Raw genomic sequence first — 19,439 nt, forward strand, 5'->3', positions numbered from 1 at the left:
TCATTAGCTCTAAATCTCCATGGCTCCTATATCAACTAATTGATTGACCCAAAGGAGCAGACCTCATCTGTCCAATCCAGCAAGTTAGAACCAAAGCTCAACTGCTGGGTGACCTCTGACAGGCAACTTAACCTCAGAGTGGCCCCATTTCCACACCTGAAAGCAAAGGAAGTAGCCCTTCAGTCAGGCTGGGCTGGATAGGGAACAACTAATAAAAAGAGGATCGTAAAACCCTTTGAAATACAATCAGTGTCTTGTAAAAACTTAATAATTATAATTAAGCTGTAGCTAGAAGTCTGCGAGGTCCACACATGACAGTCAGCAGTCATTATGCTGGTATCTGATAAGAAGACACCCTCTGCTCCACTGCCATCAGCTGCACAAACTAGTCTTGGCTGTGTCTGATTTCTTCACACAAAGTTGTCAGAGTAAAAATATTGCTGCAGTCAAGTTGTCTTGATCTAATCATCATCATGTTTCATTAGAGATAAAATCCTGCCAGCCTCCTACATATCATGAACCTCTGTTCCCTGTGACTGGAGCAATCTCCTTCATGAAACTAGCACCTGCTGCAGAGGCCACCCCACTGTAGAGCATGGGTTTGTTCTAACCACATCAGAAGGGGCAAAAGCACTCACCAGACTACAGTGGGGGTGGTAAAGACAACACCTTCTAACTGGTACTTTCCATAGCAAATTATTATTATCTCCACGCAAGTAATAAGGAATTAAAGTAGTAGTATTGAATAATGGTAGAGTGTGGGTTTTAGAGGCTGACAGATCTGGATTCGAATTCCAGCTCTGCAACTTGCCAACTTAATTGACCTTAGGTAAGTTACTTAGCATTACAAAGACTCAGTTTCTCCATCTACAAAATGAGACTATTCATGCTTACTACACAGGATTGGTGTAAGAATTAAAAAACAGAGACAATAGTTACTTTTGTTTCTGGCTTATAGTGATTGATGATGATAATGATGATCACAACAAATATAGAGTCCCCATCACCATATCTCATAGGCCAAAACCTCCCTCACTAAACTGGAGATGCAGGGCTGAGGTATATTTGGCCATATTTGAGTTCTCAGAACCTGAACCAATGTCCATTAAATTTGATTAGACTGAACTGATCATATAATGCTCAGCGCAGAAGATTAGGATGAAATATGTCAGATGCTTGGATTAGAAAGCTGAGGTCTCCGTCCCAGCTAACACAGTGAAACCCCATCTCTACTAAAAATACAAAAAGCTAGACTGGCGTGGTGACACACACCTGTAGTCCTAGCTACTCCGGAGGCTGAGGCAGGAGAATCGCTTGAACCTGGGAGGTGGAGGTTGCAGTGAGCTGAGATCGTGCCACGGCACTACCGCCTAGGTGACAGAGTGAGACTCTGTCTAAAAAAAAAAAGAAAGATGAGGTCTCTTTGTTCCTCATTCCTACCCAGACTAAGAAGGCAGCACCATGGGAGCACTCTTGCCCACACCCTCACCACAGCCCATCACCCACCTCATCTTTGACATGGATGGCCTTCTTCTGGATACTGAATGGCTATATTCAGTGGTGTTTCAAGAAATACGCGATTGCTATGAAAAGAAATACAGCTGGGATGTAAAGTCCCTGGTAATGGGTAAGTAGGCATTAGAGGCAGCACAGATTATAATAGACATCTTGCAGCTCCTGATGTCCAAGGAGGAGCTGGTGGAAGAAAGCCAAACAAAGTTAAAGGAAGTGTTCCCTATAGCTGTGCTCATGTCAGGGGCGGAGAAATTCATCATCCACCTGCAGAAACACAGCATCCCGTTTGCCATGGCCACCAGCTCAGGGTCTGCCTCATTGGAGATGAAGGCAAGCCAACACAAGGAGTTCTTCAGCTTGTTTTCTCACATCATGCTTGGAGATGACCCCAAAGTCCAGCACAGCAAGCCAGACCCCAACATCCTCCTAGCTTATGCCAAACGGTTCTCTCTGTCCTCCTATAGAGAAGTGCCTTGTCTTTGAAGATGCTCTCAACGAGGTGGAGGTTACCCTGGCAACCAGGATGCAGGTGGTCATGGTTCCAGACAGAAACTTGAGCTGAGACGTGAAGAGAAAGGCCACCCTGGTGCTGAATTCTCTGAAGGACTTCCAGCCTGAGCTGTTTGGTTTGCTCCACCCCCCAGCCCACTCTCATGGTCCACACTGCTGGGGAAAGGGAAAGAAATCAGCAACCCCCAAATCCCAGACTGCACAGTGATTTTAGCCTCCTAAGATTTGCCTTTCCATCCTGCATTGGCTTGCCCCACTCTAAAATGTTGATGAAATGTAGCTTGACAGCTGAGAGAAACTTAGTAGAGACAAAAACGAAGCCCAGAACAAAGATTGAACTTGAATTACCATCTCAAAAACCAAGCTGATGGAGTATGTGATAAAGTGAATATACATGCATATATATATGTATCAGTATGTTCATATGCATATAGGCATTACATGTATATGTATGTAGATATATGCATGTCTATATATGTAAGATGTATACTTTTCCAAGACAAAATGGAACATGATTTCTGTTTTGTTCTAGTTTTTCTGAAACCCTGGCTGGAAAAATGTAAACTATGTATGCATGTAAGTATATGCTTCATGTGTACATATGTATGTATTATACGTATATTTATATCGATTATCCACATCACTCTCCTCAGTGTTCATGTCAACATGCAACAGCAACTGACAAAGTGAGATGATAGTTCTGGCTGGTTTGCGATCTGAGTGGGAAAGTCATGTTTTTGGTGAGCACTAAGAAATATTTCTCCTTATTAGCTAACATTAAAATTCTTTCTGTGACCTCAGAATATCTCTGGAGTTTCACTTTATCGACTGACTCTGAGCCACATCATCTATAATTTGTTGTTAGTGTGAACACAACTGTAGCATTTATCTGGTATCTACATCTTCATCCACATTCGAGAATGTTTTCTACCTCACAATAACCATTTGCCTCATTTAAGAACACTGATGGCCTACACTTTTTGTATAGAAATAGAATTTGATTTCAGAATGTATACTTAGTGAGACTGAGTGCCCAGGAACAATTTTGGAATCATTGATCAGACATTGCACTTCTGTGATTATTCACTTTTATAGATTTACTAAGTCTTTAGAATTTGTCTATGATTTGTCAGAGAAAAATGGTGATAGCCTTGGAAATGGGGAGTGAAGAAGTGCTGCTCAATTGTGGCTCAGCCATTCCCCGTGGCCTCTACCCTTTGACATCCTTGAGCTACTCTTCAACTCTGGAAGTTGTGGACAAACCATAGGAATGCATGTGTGTGTCTGGTGGAGTAACTGTGGATGACAGGCCCTGGCTATTGATTGATTGTGCATCTCTTTAGTAAATTCATTTTCTCATTCCTTTTTTTTTTTTTTTTTTTTTTTTTCCTGAGATGGAGTCTCACTCTGTCACCATGCTGGAGTGCAGTGGCATGATCTCGGCTCACTGCAACCTCCATCTCCCGAGTTCAAGCAATTCTCCTGCCTCAGCCTCCCAAGTAACTGGGACTACAGGCATGCACTACCACACCTGGCTGATTTTTGTATTTTTAGTAGAGACGGGGTTTCAGCATTTTGGCCAGGCTAATCTCGAACTCATGACCTCAAGTGATCCACCCGCCTGGGTCTCCCAAAGTGTTGAGATTACAGGAATGAGCAACTGCACCCAGCCCATTTCCTCATTCCCGATGGCCTGTATACATTTCTGCACTTTGAATTCTCCTTCAAACCAGTTGTAATGTCTTACAGTTTCCCTCACAAATTGAATTAGTTTAATAAAATTTTGTAACATATGTTAAGAAGAAGAAGAAGAAGAAGAAGAAGAAGAAGAAGAAGAAGAAGAAGAAGAAGAAGAAGAAGAAGAAGAAGAAGAGATGAGGTCTCTTTCGTAAGCCATCGAATATATGTGGGCAAAACCAGTTCACTTACCCTCTCCTAGGCTGATACCCCAGGCAGTTTCCTCACTGAGGCAAATTCTGCTTATTCAAATCTTTATTTGAATAATAATAGCAGAGGAAGTTCAGGTTGACTCAGATGATACTCTTGGAATTGCTTTTAAGATACAGATATGAAACCAGTCCCATGGCAAAAATCATTTCTCCAACCTCTATTTTTAATCTCTAAAATACCGCACTGATCAGGCCAGTGTAGGAAGAAGTAGGATAATTTTAATATTAACATCCTACCAAATATCAATAGACTGCTCTTGCCTTCCCCATCCTCAGTCCCACCTGTTTTGTCCCGACAATCTAGCCAATCATTCAGTGCTTTCAGAAAGATTTTTAAAAATAAAATTGTACTCACTCTCCATCTTATGGTTTATTGCTACTTCTCTCGAGTGTTCCTTTTCTACTCCATCTCTTCTTCCCAATCCCGCTATCAAAAAGTGGCTTCTTCTGAATTCTTACAGGGCTACTCTCTAGTCATGGCATTTGCATATAGTCTTGTATATGAAAAATACATGCAATTCATTCGTTCTTTCAATTAAAAAATATTTCCTGAGGGCCTTCTCTCTGCCACTGAGAACACAACAGCAAACAAAACATAAGTGGAACTGCTTTCATGGAACCTGCATCTTACTGTATTCAATTCCTTTCTTCCTGAACGGACGGAGGGTTGAAATCAATTTTTTCTTCTGCAAGGTCAACCCTTGAAAGGATCAAGGCAACATGGCCTTTTGCCAAAGAGTGATAAAGTCTCCACTATAATATGACTGTTCAACTCTCTTTTTCTCAAAATATGCTTTGCCCATTCCTACTCCCCATCTTTCTTCACACTGCCTGGAATGTCTCTGTTTCACTTGGCCTGCCTGAAATCCACTCACCCTATCCAGAACAACTCCCATCTCCTCCCTGAAGCCTTCCTACACCACTTCACCCAGCAGTAGTCCCTTTTTCCTTGTAGAGCACTTGTGGAATATAACCTAACGTCACAACTATATCATATCTTCTGAATGCCTTGAATGGGTCTTTTCCAATGCTCTATACTCTTTCACCTTCCATTTATCAGGTTCTTAATGAAAGTTTTTGATTAGCTAAGTAGCAAGGCAGTGTGAAGATTCATGGAACAGATGAGGATAAATTATCTAGAATGATGAAATCAGTATCTAGGGCTTGTATTCAGAGACTTTCAAAGAGTTTTGCACCTTGAAAAACACAACAAAAGAGACTTTAAAGACTAATTTTGAAATGTTGGCCCTAAAAGTATGGATTATATTTATATTAGAATAACTGAATTTTGATCTTATGAGAAGTTGTAATTATTCTCCCACTTGTCATATCTATAGGATGTGGTTCACTTCAAAGATCAAATTTGTGCTGCCAAAAGCATTTGTTTTTTATAATTTAGGAAATACTCTCAAGGATCTGGTTGTAGATGAGCTATTAGTGGTTCACCCTCTGCCCAGAGCTAACAGTGAGCCCACTGAGAGCCCAGAGCCAGACTGGGCTTGGTCAGATACCCAGAGAAGCAGCACCGACAGCACTCTTCATCTGCAGATAAGGAAGAGTCTCAGAAAAAAATCTGTAAAGTTCTAACCATACATCTGACAAAATAGCCAAAAGACTAGCACTTATTGTACAACCACTTTAGTGACTGTTAAGGTTTTTTAAGGGCCATTTAACTTTATTACACTTACAAAAATTTTATTAAAAATATATTAAGCACCAAGTGTCCTGCCAGGTACAATATAAACTGAGTAAATAAAGTACATTCTTGTCTTCTCTTTATTTCATCTCCTTTCTCTTGGAATCAAACTTTTATTTTAAATGATTCTATGTATTTAATTTGTAATAGGTAACATATTCACATGGCTTAAATATTAAAAAGTAGAAGAAAGTGTGCAGTAAAAAGGCACTTACCCACCCCTCTCCCTATAGGTAACCGCTGTTGTTGGGTTTGTTTGTTTTTCTAATTATTACAAAAAATTATAGCATGTACAAGAAAATACCAATATCAGTCTTATTTTTGGAATTGAACCTTTCTTACCATAATATATCCCACTTCAAATCATCGGGAGGTAGGGTGGAGTGCCTCTTGCTACCATGAACAATGTCTACAGTAGAACAGAGGGCTCAATAAATGCTTATGGACCAAGAGAGACTCACTGAGAGAAGAACCAGGAAGGACACAGTCAATTTTCTGTTTCTTTACCAATACTACTATGAACTCAATCAGATCCTCACTTGAGGGAAAGGGACACAGACCTTGACTGGCTCCCCTTGAGGTCTCCTCATCCCTCTCCTATTTCCCTATCTGAGATTAAATGGTTTTGAGTGTGGGATGGGAAAAGAGAAATTTAAAAAGAGAAGAGAAGAGGAAATAAGGAAAGGAAAGAAACTGAAAGAAAGATGCTGAGGCAGACAGGGAAGGCAGAGCTCCAGAGAAGCATGCACTGTTCTGAGAGGAAGGATCAGAAGGAAGGCCATCAAAACACTCAACACTGCCATCCACCCTACTGCCTTGTTCCACTGCCATCCTTACTTCAGGGACAGAGTAGGATTCATGGTGCTGAAACATCCAAGATTAGGACTGAATAATTACATCATGACATGAAGCAGTTATGGGATGTCTGGACCTGAAGAAAACATTTCAAGCTAGACTGACACATGCCTGCCTATGCTCTTTTCCACATTTGGGAGGCCATGGCCTTAATTCCCACACCCAAAGTATGTATTATGTGTGAAGCCTCAGTTCCAGCCTTTTTATGGTATGCCTTTTGTCAGAAGCAAAATCTCTCTCAAAAACATTTTTTTCAGTTCTTCACATAGTAACTTACAATTCTATTAGAACCACATCTAAGTCCAAGAAAAATCTGGAATGTCACACAGCACCTCTACCCTTGAGGAGCTATGACCCTTCTTTCATACTGCAGTTGAAAACCTCTTTATAACAGACACCGTAAAGCCTCTATGGCCCAGTGAAAGATACCTGCTTCCTTAATTCACAATATTGCTCAAATGATAAAAATTCATTTGTACCATTTAGTGTGTCTCCGTGAAACTGAGGAGCTGCTGGTTAGGATAAAGATACTGTTATAGAACAAAGAATACAAATCACTTGAAATCTATAACCAGTTTAACAACAAAGACAGCCAGAAGCCCTCTGCTACTCCGGGTGAGAGCAGGAGCAGGCAGATGGTAGAAATGCCCTCCCTGGCACCCGTGCCCAGTCACCCTGCAAAGCATGACGTAAGATGAAAGCATCTGCTGACTCTCAGAGGTATAATTACAACCAGGGTGGGGGTGTAATTAAAGTAAGGATAATTTACCTTAAAGAAGATAAAAAATTAAGGATTATTAATGATCATAATAATTAGCTCTTTTATATCTAAGAATCACAAAATGCTTTACAAGCCGCAATTATCACAGCTCCCCTCTGAGGAAGGGATTCATATCTTACAGTTCCTCATTTAACAGTGGGAGGAAGCAATGGGCATCAGGGAAGGCAGAGGGAGGTGGACTACTGTCTCCTCTGTCATCTGTCCTATAAGTGGTGAAACTAGAAAGAGGCCCCAGAAGGGCTGACTCTTATTAAGGTGAGTACCCTCATCCCCAAGTCATCACGCAAACAGATGGTCCATCCCAGAACAAGTGATTCATCTCATTCTGGCCTGTTGGTCATTTAAACTGCCACAATGCAATAAAATTATATCATATCAGCAAGCATTTTTTAAAACATCTAGTAGAAATAAAAGATATAGCACTACCTTCAAGCAACTTAAAACCTAATGGAGAACACAAAACAAGCACCCATTAAACTAGAGAAGAATATGAAAATTACACATTAACTAGTACTAGATTGTAAAATGCTGACTATGTATGCTGTGGGGGGAAATTTTTAATAGAAAGATCATTGCGTGTAAAGGTCAAAGAAGGTTTTGGAGAGGAGATGGAACTTCTCTGGGGCCTAAAAGAAATTATATTAGGTTTTAGACTGACAGAGGTGAGGTCTAGGAGGTGGGTCAATGAATAAAAAGAAATGATCAGAAAACTTGAAAGATTTAACACATAATTTTTTTAAGAAGTCTTTGATGGAGAAGTGTTTGAAGCACTTTACATTTTTTCAAAGCCATGTAGAATCACCCTACTTTGAACACTTTCCCAGAGTGTCAACATCATAGTTTATGCTGGGTTCTGGAGAAGTACATTAGGCTAAAGATGACAATAGAACCTTCTCTGTTTTATCTAAATTTTCACTCTGGAAGTTATCCAGTTGAGCTAAGTCAGGGCCTGGGCCAGGTAAATGCCACAGGATGTCAAAAAGTGACAAGGCTTCATATTGATATAAAATTAAAGCATCAAAGTGATACAAATTTTATTTTCTCTTTTCAATTCCTCTGTAATAAAGAACTCAGGTATCAACGTCAAGTGCCAGGATAATACTATAGCTGTGCTCTGGACTGATAAAGAAGGGCATTCTTGCAGAAATGGAGCAGGATCACCCAGGTCATTCCTGGGCCGGTCAGTAGTATTCTCTGACCTTTCAGTGTCTCAGTCTCCAGTCTTAAAAAAGAGTGATATTGGAGCTTTTTGTATGGAGACCTTTCAGATTATAACAATATTTTTATTTTTTGGTGGTCCACAGTAAAGGAACACTACTACATTCCAAGAATTCCCAGTTGGTCTTAACTAAAAATAGACTGAACCAATTTGTTAGCATTTGATATAATTTTCTACATTCTTTAGCATTTACCAACATTTTGAAAAACTAGAAAGCCATGGAAACTATTTCCCTGTCCAAACCTTATGTTACAGACTCCTTTTAAAATGATATTCTCAAATAATGACAGTGTGTAAAATAAAAGAACATTATGTAGCAATGAAGATACTTCACCAGGAGAATTTCAAACTTGATTTTGGATTTAGCATCTGAATCTACTTTACAACCTTTCTGATGATGGACCAAGAGCAGGAAGGGAGGCCAATTCTCTTAGGGTTATGCAGGTTTTTAAATATTTTCCCTTATGCTGAACTGACTTTAAATAAAAGTGGGTAGGAGCACCATCACTAAATTTAAGATCTAGCTTCATTCAGAGAGGAGAAAGGGTTTTTCTGTTATAATAAACGCAATTTGGGGTATTTTTTCAAGGCTGTTCAAAAGCATAGTAGTGGGGGGAATTGCCATTCTAACTACAATTTTAGAATGGTTAATGCTACTTTTCCCTTTATTTCCATGGAATCTAACACTTTCCAGTTCCCTTTTGGGTTTATTCACTATAGGAAAGTAATGGAGTCATGCAAATGCATCCCATCACCTGAGCTGAGGTTCCCAATAGATCACACACAGGAGGATACAAACAAAAGCAGACATAAGGCAGGCCTTGCCTAGGTTATTCCTTGAAGAACACTCATACAAAAGGCTAGTGCCCTCTGTGAGAGAGTGAGCTTCCATGGTCACATGATTGCAGTGCAGTGTGATCAGTGCTTATGATGGTCCTATCTTAGAATCCAAAGAGTAAGAGAGCTGCATAAAACCCTAAAAAGAAGGGGAAAAATGAGAAGTCTTCACCCTTCACCAACGAGTTGCCACATCAAGTTTGCTAACTTAGCCCAAGAAATAGTGACAGTTCTGACAGTCCTAGGAAAACCACTAAATCGTAGACTTCAGTGTTGAAGTCCTTAAGAGGCAGAAATTAGCCTTGCTTATAATTGTCTTCCCACTCCCTGTCACTTCTACCTTCCTCTGTACCCCACATCTGGGATGGCAGCAAGTGAGGGGGCAAATAGAGTTCAACTCCATTATCATTTGGACCAATCTGCAAATAAAGAAATAGCCATCAAGATTTAGATTCCAAACTTTCACTCAAGCCATTGAAGGATCCTATAATTGCCTCAAAATTCAGAAAACCAATACTTGCCTCTGTTAGACAAAGGAGGAGACAAAAGTGCAGAGAAGCCATTGAATCATTTAATAGTCTTCATAAATTATGAACCAAAGTTTCACATAGTCTGAAATGTAAGGATGGAAGTCACTGACAACCATGGATAAAATCCAATTCCTTACAATAAAACAGCACTGAAATTTGCAAATGATCAGCCAGATTGAGAAAGCCCTGATGGATATAATGGGCTAGAATGACTGATTACCTCAATGTGCTTCCAGGAGAAGCAGACTCAAGTGTTTAGGTGTCATAACCATTAGTAACTTAGGCTGAGCAGGATGATTATATCTACAATAATGCATTACACCAGCTCTTTTTCCCCAAGGGCATCAATATGCTAACGAGAAAAACTAATGAACAAACTTCATTTAGGTTTAATGTCTCCAAGAAGGAAATTTCACAGATTTCAAATTTTCTTATGAACAGTTTAATAAAAATATATTTCTAAGGTACCCTTCCAAACTGCTTACTAAGGAGGCAGTACCCAATCTGTAGGAAAACCATCATAAGATCCAGGAAACAAATGTAAAAAATTTTCCCACCTGCATTTTTAGAGAAGAAACTAACCAATTCTTTACATCTCTCTCATTGCCCTAGAATTGAAGCAACAGCTTCTGGCACGGCTTATGAGCAGCTCACCATGGACTGTCACATCCCATGGAGAAATTAATTGGTCTTCATCAGTTTATTTCAAAGTTTCTGCTTAATCCCAAACTAGAGATTATATCTTTTACAAAGCAAATGGCTTAGAGTTTACTCCTTTGTAATGAAGTAATAATCAATTAAGATTGCGAACATTTAATACCTTTGTTTTATTATTTAATTTAGTTTTAACAGTTAAAGAAAATTGGAGATTCTGCCAAATATTCTACCCTCTCATGTTAGGTGGGGCCAGTACCGTGAGTGTCAGGAGGCAAGGTCTGTGAACCTCATGCCAAATAGCTACGTGAGCAAATAGTGAGATAAACAAGCCATTTGTGGAGACAGAGGTGGAGCTGGGCTTGGTTAGGAATGAATCAGGCCATCCCACAGAGTGGGTGTCTCCTTCCCAAGTTGCTTTCCAGGGCACAATTAAAATCCCTATAAAAGGCCCAGCTCCCAGTTACTCAGTACACTTGCCCGTGGTGTCAGCGAGCACTCAACTTCTTCCTCTGGTGAAGTGGGTAAGTCCCATTCTGTGGGATTGTGGTCTTCTTTATGATTCTCCATTTTTATAGCTACTTCAGATGTTGGGATATGCGGGGAGGTTCTATGTGCCAGAAGGTATCAGTATTTTGCAGGGATAAATAAACTTTCACTAACTCTATCCCATCTTCTTATGGTTGGAGCCATCACTTGAACTGAAGCATGGCCCTTCTCCCTGGGCTCTGAACTCTATACTTTTGCACATCAAGGATGATCATGTGTGGCTCTGATAGGGTTCATCTTCCTAAAAACTGCTATCTCAAAAGTTTGTTACCCTTCTATTCTCTTTTACGTTGGTTCTACCTAATATGGGCCATCTTCATACAGTCACAGCATTTAAGGTATTGGAGTTGAGAAGTACATAAAGAAGTTAGCTAGATGATCCACTACACATATTCCACCAGCAAAGTCATTCTATGTATTCTTATAACATCGATCTACTGTTGGCTAATGCTTTATAAAAAGCCAAGATTCCAATGATATATTTGGGTTTAACAAAACCAATATCATTCGCAGTTTTCTGGATTCAGTTGGTTTAGAAAGGACCTCTCAGAAGCTTTCAATACTTCAGTATCCGAATATCTGTACTAAATCTGAGTTGAGGCAGGTAACATACACTTTCTGTTTTCTGCACGTGTGTATCTGAATGTTACAATGCCATCTTTTGACTAGGAAGAAGTACTATTTAATCTTTGAATTGTTGACTTATGAATTATATTCTATAAGAGTTCCTAAATCCTTTATGGACTATAATGTTGGGGAATCATTCATACTCCCTTTTCATTGTTCTATCTTCTTCTAAATGTTTTGCTGACATGGCCTCTAACCACTTTAAGATACTCTCAAGTCTTCCTTCACCTTTTGGGTTTTACCTGTCCTCTTTGCTCAACTTTAAAGGAAGGTGTGTAGAAATATATAAAATTTTAATTTCTGCACTCCTCTCTTTATTTTCTACTCTGAAATATGGTGGAAAGCTGGAAGAAAGAGAGAAGAAAAGGACAGATAATCCACATTGGGTGGACAATCAAAAACTGACAACAGGATAGTCTGAAGATGATTCCCTCGCTTGGAATTTCTCAGGATCACTCTTTCTCTTTCTGATACAATATTCAAAGATTAAAATGCTCTGAAAGTCCAGGTGGAAAATACTGCTGTAAATTCAAATTATTTAGGTATCTGCCTGAAATAGTGTGAATGACGCTTTCCCAAGAGCAGAAACGGGATTTTGATTCTGAATCTTGTTTTATTGTTCTAGGTTTACTTGAACTTGAAGGAAAGAAAAAAATGTCACCACTTCTGAGAAGCATCTGTGACATCACTGAAATTTTCAATCAATATGTCTCACATGATTGTGATGGAGCAGCATTAACTAAGAAAGACCTGAAGAACCTCCTGGAAAGGGAATTTGGAGCTGTCCTTCGGGTAAGAACTAACAAGAAAATGAGATCTATTGACTTGAGGCTATGAGATTTATTCTCAGAGGAGACCAGAGCAAGGACTGGTGGGTTTATATTCATTTTACACCATGACAGATCTACACTACATCCCCCATTCATTTCTCAGTCAGAAGGTACTAACTTGGCATTGCAGTCTGAATAATAAAGTATTTCATGTACTTGACTTGACGGCATGGCCATGTGAATGAGCTCTTCATGGGACATCACCACAAAAGATGTCAAATCAAACTAGACTTGGAGGAACTTAAATTTGTTTCCAAATTTCAAAACTGAGATCAGCCTGATCTCTACTAAAATGGTGCTACCCGTAAATGTTTTGTTCTGTTTTCTAATATGGAATAGAAACCAAATCAAGAGTACTAGCTGCTTCAGACAGAAATGGCTACTGCAAATCTTCATAAATTTCCATTGTATCTCTCTCAAGAGTGAGTTCATTCTTACCCAATTAAAGCGAACTTCTGTTATTCTTTCTTGAGGTTGAGTAGCTTTGTTAATTTTACACACAAGTTCACGAGGCTGTTTTGAATCTTCACCTCAAGCTCTGCCTCTAAGATGCGTAGGCTTACCCGTTATTCTACTTTGTGTCTCTCTTCCTGCATCCTCCAGTTTGGTCAGCATAAATTACGAGCTGCAAAAATTTCAAACGAATATATGCTTTAAAATGAGGGTTCACATTTTACATGGGGACAAGACTTGATACACACTGGACATTTTTCTAATTGCTCTGAATGTCTCTTGAATGTCAGCATAGCATAAAATATGTGTGAAAACAATTTTATCACCTGTAGATAGTACATTATAAATTTTTGTTTTCATCTTTTTTATAGAGACCACATGACCCCAAGACGGTAGATCTGATCCTGGAACTTCTGGATCGTGACCGTAATGGGCGTGTCGATTTCAACGAATTCCTCCTATTTATTTTCAAAGTGGCTCAAGCTTGTTACTATGCTCTCGGCCAGGCCACGGGACTGGATGAGGAGAAGCGAGCCCGGTGTGACGGAAAGGAGAGCCTGTTACAAGATCGCAGGCAAGAAGAAGACCAAAGGAGATTCGAGTCCCGGGACAGACAACTGGAAGAAGAACCTGGGCAACGACGCAGGCAGAAGAGGCAGGAAGAGGAGAGGGAGCTCGCTGAGGGAGAGGAGCAAAGTGAGAAACAAGAGCGACTTCAGCAGCGCGACAGGCAGCGCCGCGACGAGGAGCTATGGTGGCAAAGGCGAGAACGGAGAGAACAGGAAGAGCGCCGTGCAGAGGAAGAGCAGCTGCAGAGGTGCAAGGGTCACGAAACTGAGGCGTTTCCAGATGAAGAGCAACAACGAAGGCGGGAGCTGCAGGAGCTGAGGAGGGAGCGCCGCGAGGAGAAGCAGCAGCAAAGGCGAGAGCGGCAAGAAAGAGTGCTCCAGGAGGAAGAAGAGAAAGAGTGGAGGAAGCGCGAGAGAGTGCACCGGCAGGAAGAGAAGCTGCAGGAAGAAGAGCCGCAGCTGCAAAGAGAGCTCCAGGAGGAAGAAGAGCAGCTACAGAAGCTGGAGCGGCAAGAGCTGAAGAGGGAGCGCCAGGCGGAAGAGCAGCAGCAGCAAAGGCTGAGGCGCGAGCAGCAACTAAGGCGCGAGCAGGAGGAGGAGAGGCGCGAGCAGGAGGAGAGGCGCGAGCAGCGGCTGAAGCGCGAGCAGGAGGAGAGGCGCGAGCAGCAGGAGAGGCGCGAGCAGCGGCTGAAGCGCGAGGAGGAGGAGAGGCGCGATTGGCTGAAGCGCGAGGAGGAGAAGGAGAGGCGCGAGGAGCGGCTGAAGAGCGAGCAGGAGGAGGAGAGGCGCGAGCATTGGCTGAAGTGCGAGGAGGAGGAGAAGAGGCGTGAGCAGGAGAGGCGCGAGCAGCGGCTGAAGCGCCAGGAGGAGGAAGAGAGGCGCGAGCAGCGGCTGAAGCGCCAGGAGGAGGAAGAGAGGCGCGAGCAGCTGCTGAAGCGCGAGGAGGAGAGGCTCCAGCAGGAGAGGCGCGAGCAGTGGCTGAAGCGCGAACAGGAGGAGAGGCGCGAGCAGTGGCTGAAGCGCGAGCAGGAGGAGGAGAGGCGCGATCAGCTGCTGAAGCGCGAGGAGGAGGAGAAGAGGCGCCAGCAGGAGGAGAGGCGCGAGCAGCGGCTGAAGCGCCAGGAGGAGGAAGAGAGGCGCGAGCAGCTGCTGAAGCGCGAGGAGGAGGAGAGGCTTGAGCAGGAGGAGAGGCGCGAGCAGCGGCTGAAGCGCGAGCAGGAGGAGAGGCGCGAGCAGCGGCTGAAGCGCGAGGAGGAGGAGAGGCTTGAGCAGGAGGAGAGGCGCGAGCAGTGGCTGAAGCGCGAGCAGGAGGACAGGCGCGAGCAGCTGCTGAAGCGCGAGGAGGAGGAGGAGAGGCGCGAGCAGCTGCTGAAGCGCGAGGAGGAGGAGGAGAGGCTTGAGCAGGAGGAGAGGCGCGAGCAGCGGCTGAAGCGCGAGCAGGAAGAGAGGCGCGAGCAGCGGCTGAAGCGCGAGGAGGAAGAGAGACTCGAGCAGGAGAAGAGGCGCGAGCAGCTGGAAGAGAGGCGCCAGCAGTGGCTGAGGCGCGAGCAGGAGCTGGCTGAGGAGGAGCAGGAACAGGCCCGGGAGCGGATTAAGAGCCAGACCCCGAAGTGGCAGTGGCAGCTAGAAAGCGAGGCCGACGCACGGCAAAGCAAAGTCTACTCGAGGCCCCGCAAGCAGGAAGGGCAGAGGCGCCGTCAAGAGCAGGAGGAAAAGAGGCGGCGCCGGGAGCGTGAGCTGCAATGGCAGGAGGAGGAACAGGCTCGCCGGCAGCAGCAGGAAGAGGAGCAGCGCCGGGACTTCACTTGGCAGTGGCAGGCGGAGGAAGAGCGCCAGAGGGGCCGTCAGAGGCTGTCAGCCAGGCCCTCATTGCGCGAGCAGCGGGAGAGGCAGCTGAGAGCCGAGGAGCGCCAGCAGCGGGAACAACGGTTTCTCCAGGAGGAGGAGGAGAAGGAGCAGCGGCGCCGCCAGCGTCGCGAGAGGGAGAGAGAGCTGCAGTTCCTGGAGGAAGAGGAGCAGCTCCAGCGGCGGGAGCGTGCCCAACAGCTCCAGGAGGAGGGGTACGGCCCCCAAGAGGATCAGGAGAGGAGGCGAAGCCCGGAGCAGCGCCGCGACCAAAAATGGAGGTGGCAACTAGAAGAAGAAAGGAAGAGACGCCACTACACGGTGTACGCCAAGCCAGCCCTACGAGGGCAGCTGAGAAAGGAACAGCAGCTGCAGCAGCAGGAGGAGGAGGAGCTGCAGAGAGAGGAGCGCGAGAAGAGAAGGCGCCAGGAGCAGGAGAGACAATACCGCGAGGAAGAGCAGCTACAGCAGGAGGAAGAGCAGCTGCTTAGAGAGGAACGGGAGAAAAGAAGACGCCAGGAGCAGGAGAGAGAATACCGCAAGGAAGAGGAACTGCAGCAGGAGGAAGAGCAGCTGCTGAGAGAGGAACGGGAGAAGAGAAGCCTCCAGGAGCGGGAGAGACAATACCGCAAAGAAGAGGAGCTGCAGCAGGAAGAAGAGCAGCTGCTGAGAGAGGAACGGGAGAAAAGACGCCTGGAGCGGGAAAGGCGATATCGGGAGGAAGAGGAGCTGCAGCAGGAGGAAAAGCAGCTGCTGAGAGAGGAAAGGGAGAAGAGAAGGCGCCAGGAGCTGGAGAGGCAATACCGCGAGGAAGAGGAGCTGCAGCAGGAAGAAGAGCAGCTGCTGAGAGAGGAACAGGAGAAAAGGCGCCAGGAGCCGGAGAGGCAGTATCTGAAGGAGGAGGAGCTTCAGCACCAAGAGAGGAAGCGGCGATACCGGGATGAGGATCAGCGCCGTGATCTGAAATGGCAGTGGGAACCAGAAAAAGAAAATGCAGTTCGTAATAACAGGGTTTACTGCAAACGTAGAGAGAATGAACAGTTCCGGCAGTTGGAAGATTCCCAGGTGCGCGACAGACAGTCCCAGCAAGATCTGCAGCCCCTGCTGGATGAACCTCAAGAGAGAGGTGGTGAGCAAGAGAAGAGGCGCTGGCAGCAGCGCGACAGGCATTTCCCAGAGGAAGAACAACTGGAGCGAGAAGAGCAAAAGGAAGCCAAAAGGCGCGACAGGAAGTTCCAAGAGGAAAAGCAGTTGCTGAGAGAGGAAAAAGAGAAGAGAGTCCGTCAGGGGAGAGACAGAAGATTCCGCGAGGAGGAACAGCTGCTCCAGGAAAGGGAGGAACAGCAGCTGAGCCGCCAAGAGCGTGACAGAAAATTCCGCGAAGAGGAACTGCGCCGTCAGGAACGAGAGAGAAAATTCCTCGAGGAGGAACAGCAGCTGCGCCGCCAGGAGCTAGAACAACCGCTCCGCCACGACCGCGACAGAAAATTCCGCGAAGAGGAACAGCTGCTCCAGGAAAGGGAGGAACAGCAGCTGCGCCGCCAAGAGCGTGATAGAAAATTCCTCGAGGAGGAACAGCAGCTGCGCCAAGACCGCGACAGAAAATTCCGCGAAGAGGAACAGCTGCTCCAGGAAAGGGAGGAACAGCAGCTGCGCCGCCAAGACCGTGATAGAAAATTCCTCGAGGAGGAACAGCAGCTGCGCCAAGACCGCGACAGAAAATTCCGCGAAGAGGAACAGCTGCTCCAGGAAAGGGAGGAACAGCAGCTGCGCCGCCAAGAGCGCGATAGAAAATTTCTCGAGGAGGAACAGCAGCTGCGCCGCCAGGAGCGCGAACAACAGCTCCGCCATGACCGCGACAGAAAATTCCGTGAAGAGGAACAGCTGCTCCAGGAAAGGGAGGAACAGCAGCTGCGCCGCCAAGAGCGTGACAGAAAATTCCTCGAGGAGGAACAGCAGCTGCGCCGCCAAGAGCGTGACAGAAAATTCCTCGAGGAGGAACAGCAGCTGCGCCGCCAAGAGCGTGACAGAAAATTCCGCGAAGAGGAACAGCAGCTGCGCCCTCAGGAACTAGAGAGAAAATTCCTCCAGGAGGAACAGCAGCTGCGCCGCCAGGAACTGGAGAGAAAATTCCGTGAGGAGGAACAGCTGCGCCAAGAAACGGAGGAAGAGCAGCTGCGCCGCCAAGAGCGCGACAGAAAATTCCTGGAGGAAGAGCAGCTCCGTCAGGAAAGGGAAGAACAGCAGCTGCGCCGCCAGGAGCGCAACAGAAAATTCCGGGAGGAGGAACAGCAGCTCCGTCAGGAAAGGGAAGAACAGCAGCTGCGCCGCCAGGAGCGCGACAGAAAATTCCGCGAGGAGGAACAGCAGCTGCGCCGCCAAGAGCGTGACAGAAAATTCCGCGAAGAGGAACAGCAGCTGCGCCCTCAGGAACTAGAGAGAAAATTCCTCCAGGAGGAACAGCAGCTGCGCCGCCAGGAACTGGAGAGAAAATTCCGTGAGGAGGAACAGCTGCGCCAAGAAACGGAGGAAGAGCAGCTGCGCCGCCAAGAGCGCGACAGAAAATTCCTGGAGGAAGAGCAGCTCCGTCAGGAAAGGGAAGAACAGCAGCTGCGCCGCCAGGAGCGCAACAGAAAATTCCGGGAGGAGGAACAGCAGCTCCGTCAGGAAAGGGAAGAACAGCAGCTGCGCCGCCAGGAGCGCGACAGAAAATTCCGCGAGGAGGAACAGCAGCTGCGCCGCCAAGAGCGTGACAGAAAATTCCTCGCGGAACTGCAGCTGCGCCGCCAGGAGCGCGAACAACAGCTCCGCCAGGACCGCGACAGAAAATTCCGCGAAGAGGAACAGCTGCTCCAGGAAAGGGAAGAACAGCAGCTGCGCCGCCAAGAGCGTGACAGAAAATTCCGCGAAGAGGAACAGCAGCTGCGCCGCCAGGAACTGGAGAGAAAATTCCTTGAGGAGGAACAGCTGCGCCAAGAAACGGAGGAAGAGCAGCTGCACCGCCAAGAACGCGACAGAAAATTCCTGGAGGAAGAGCAGCTCCGTCAGGAAAGGGAAGAACAGCAGCTGCGCCGCCAGGAGCGCGACAGAAAATTCCGCGAGGAGGAACAGCTCCGCCAGGAGAGGGAGGAACAGCAGCTGCGCCGCCAAGAGCGTGACAGAAAATTCCGCGAGGAGGAACAGCTCCCCCAGGAGAGGGAAGAACAGCAGCTGCGCCGCCAAGATCGTGACAGAAAGTATCGCTGGGAAGAAGAGCAGCTGCAGCTTAAGAAACAGGAAGAGCAGAGGCTCAGGCAGGAGCGAGACGGGCAGTACCGGGCGGAGGAGCAGTTTGCCACGCAGGAGAAGAGTCGTCGTCAGGCACAAGAACTATGGCAAGAAGAAGAGCAGAAACGTCGCCAGGAACGGGAAAGGAAATTACGGGAAGAACACCTCCGCAGCCAGCAGGAGGAGGAACAGAGGCGCCGCCAAGTCCGGGAAACACAATCCCAAGAAGGGAAGGGCCATGGGCGGCTTCTGGAGCCCGGCAGTCATCAGTTTGCCAGCGTCCCAGTGCGCTCCAGCCCTCTCTATGAGTACATCCAAGAGCAGAAATCTCAATACCGCCCTTAAGAGATGTTGCCAATATCCTGACACCCGCCAAAGCTTCGAGCACGGGAAAATGAGAAACACTGGGTACCAAGTGATAACTCAGATGTTTCTGGTTGTGGGAAAGCTATCTGATGTTAGAATGTCTTCTTCCAAAATCTTAAACTACGCTCATTTTATGTACTTTGTACTCCTGCCTTTTATTCTTCCTCAAGTAGTTCTTTACTGCAAGATGTCTTTCTTTTGCTCTTTGATGCAGATGTGGTGTGCATTTTTTAAAAAGCATATAAATCATTTAATTTGTTTAAGAAATTTTGTTTGATGAACATGTTCATTTATTGCTTTCGGAAGCAACAAGAAGAAGAAGATGATTTGAGATTCTAAACAATGGGTCTGTTTGTTTAATGATTGACCCATCTTGTGGAAAGTGCA

The 19,439-nt window shown here is 45.5% G+C and overlaps 1 protein-coding gene and 1 pseudogene across 1 annotated transcript; both read left to right on the forward strand.

Moving 5' to 3' along the window:
* The first annotated feature begins 1,461 nt into the window (after nucleotides 1–1,461).
* On the forward strand, nucleotides 1,462–2,233 carry LOC102143839 (pseudouridine-5'-phosphatase-like; annotated as a pseudogene).
* A 4,986-nt stretch (nucleotides 2,234–7,219) lies between these two features.
* TCHH (trichohyalin) lies at nucleotides 7,220–19,167 on the forward strand. The gene is made up of 3 exons (XM_065543920.1): nucleotides 7,220–7,262; nucleotides 12,348–12,514; nucleotides 13,377–19,167. Exons 1-3 carry the CDS (start codon nucleotides 7,220–7,222, stop codon nucleotides 19,029–19,031), a joined length of 5,865 nt encoding a protein of 1,954 aa, XP_065399992.1. The 3' UTR covers nucleotides 19,032–19,167.
* The last annotated feature ends 272 nt before the right edge of the window (nucleotides 19,168–19,439 follow it).

Source organism: Macaca fascicularis, chromosome 1 (assembly GCF_037993035.2).
Source record: "Macaca fascicularis isolate 582-1 chromosome 1, T2T-MFA8v1.1".
Classification (NCBI taxonomy): Eukaryota; Metazoa; Chordata; class Mammalia; order Primates; family Cercopithecidae; genus Macaca; species Macaca fascicularis.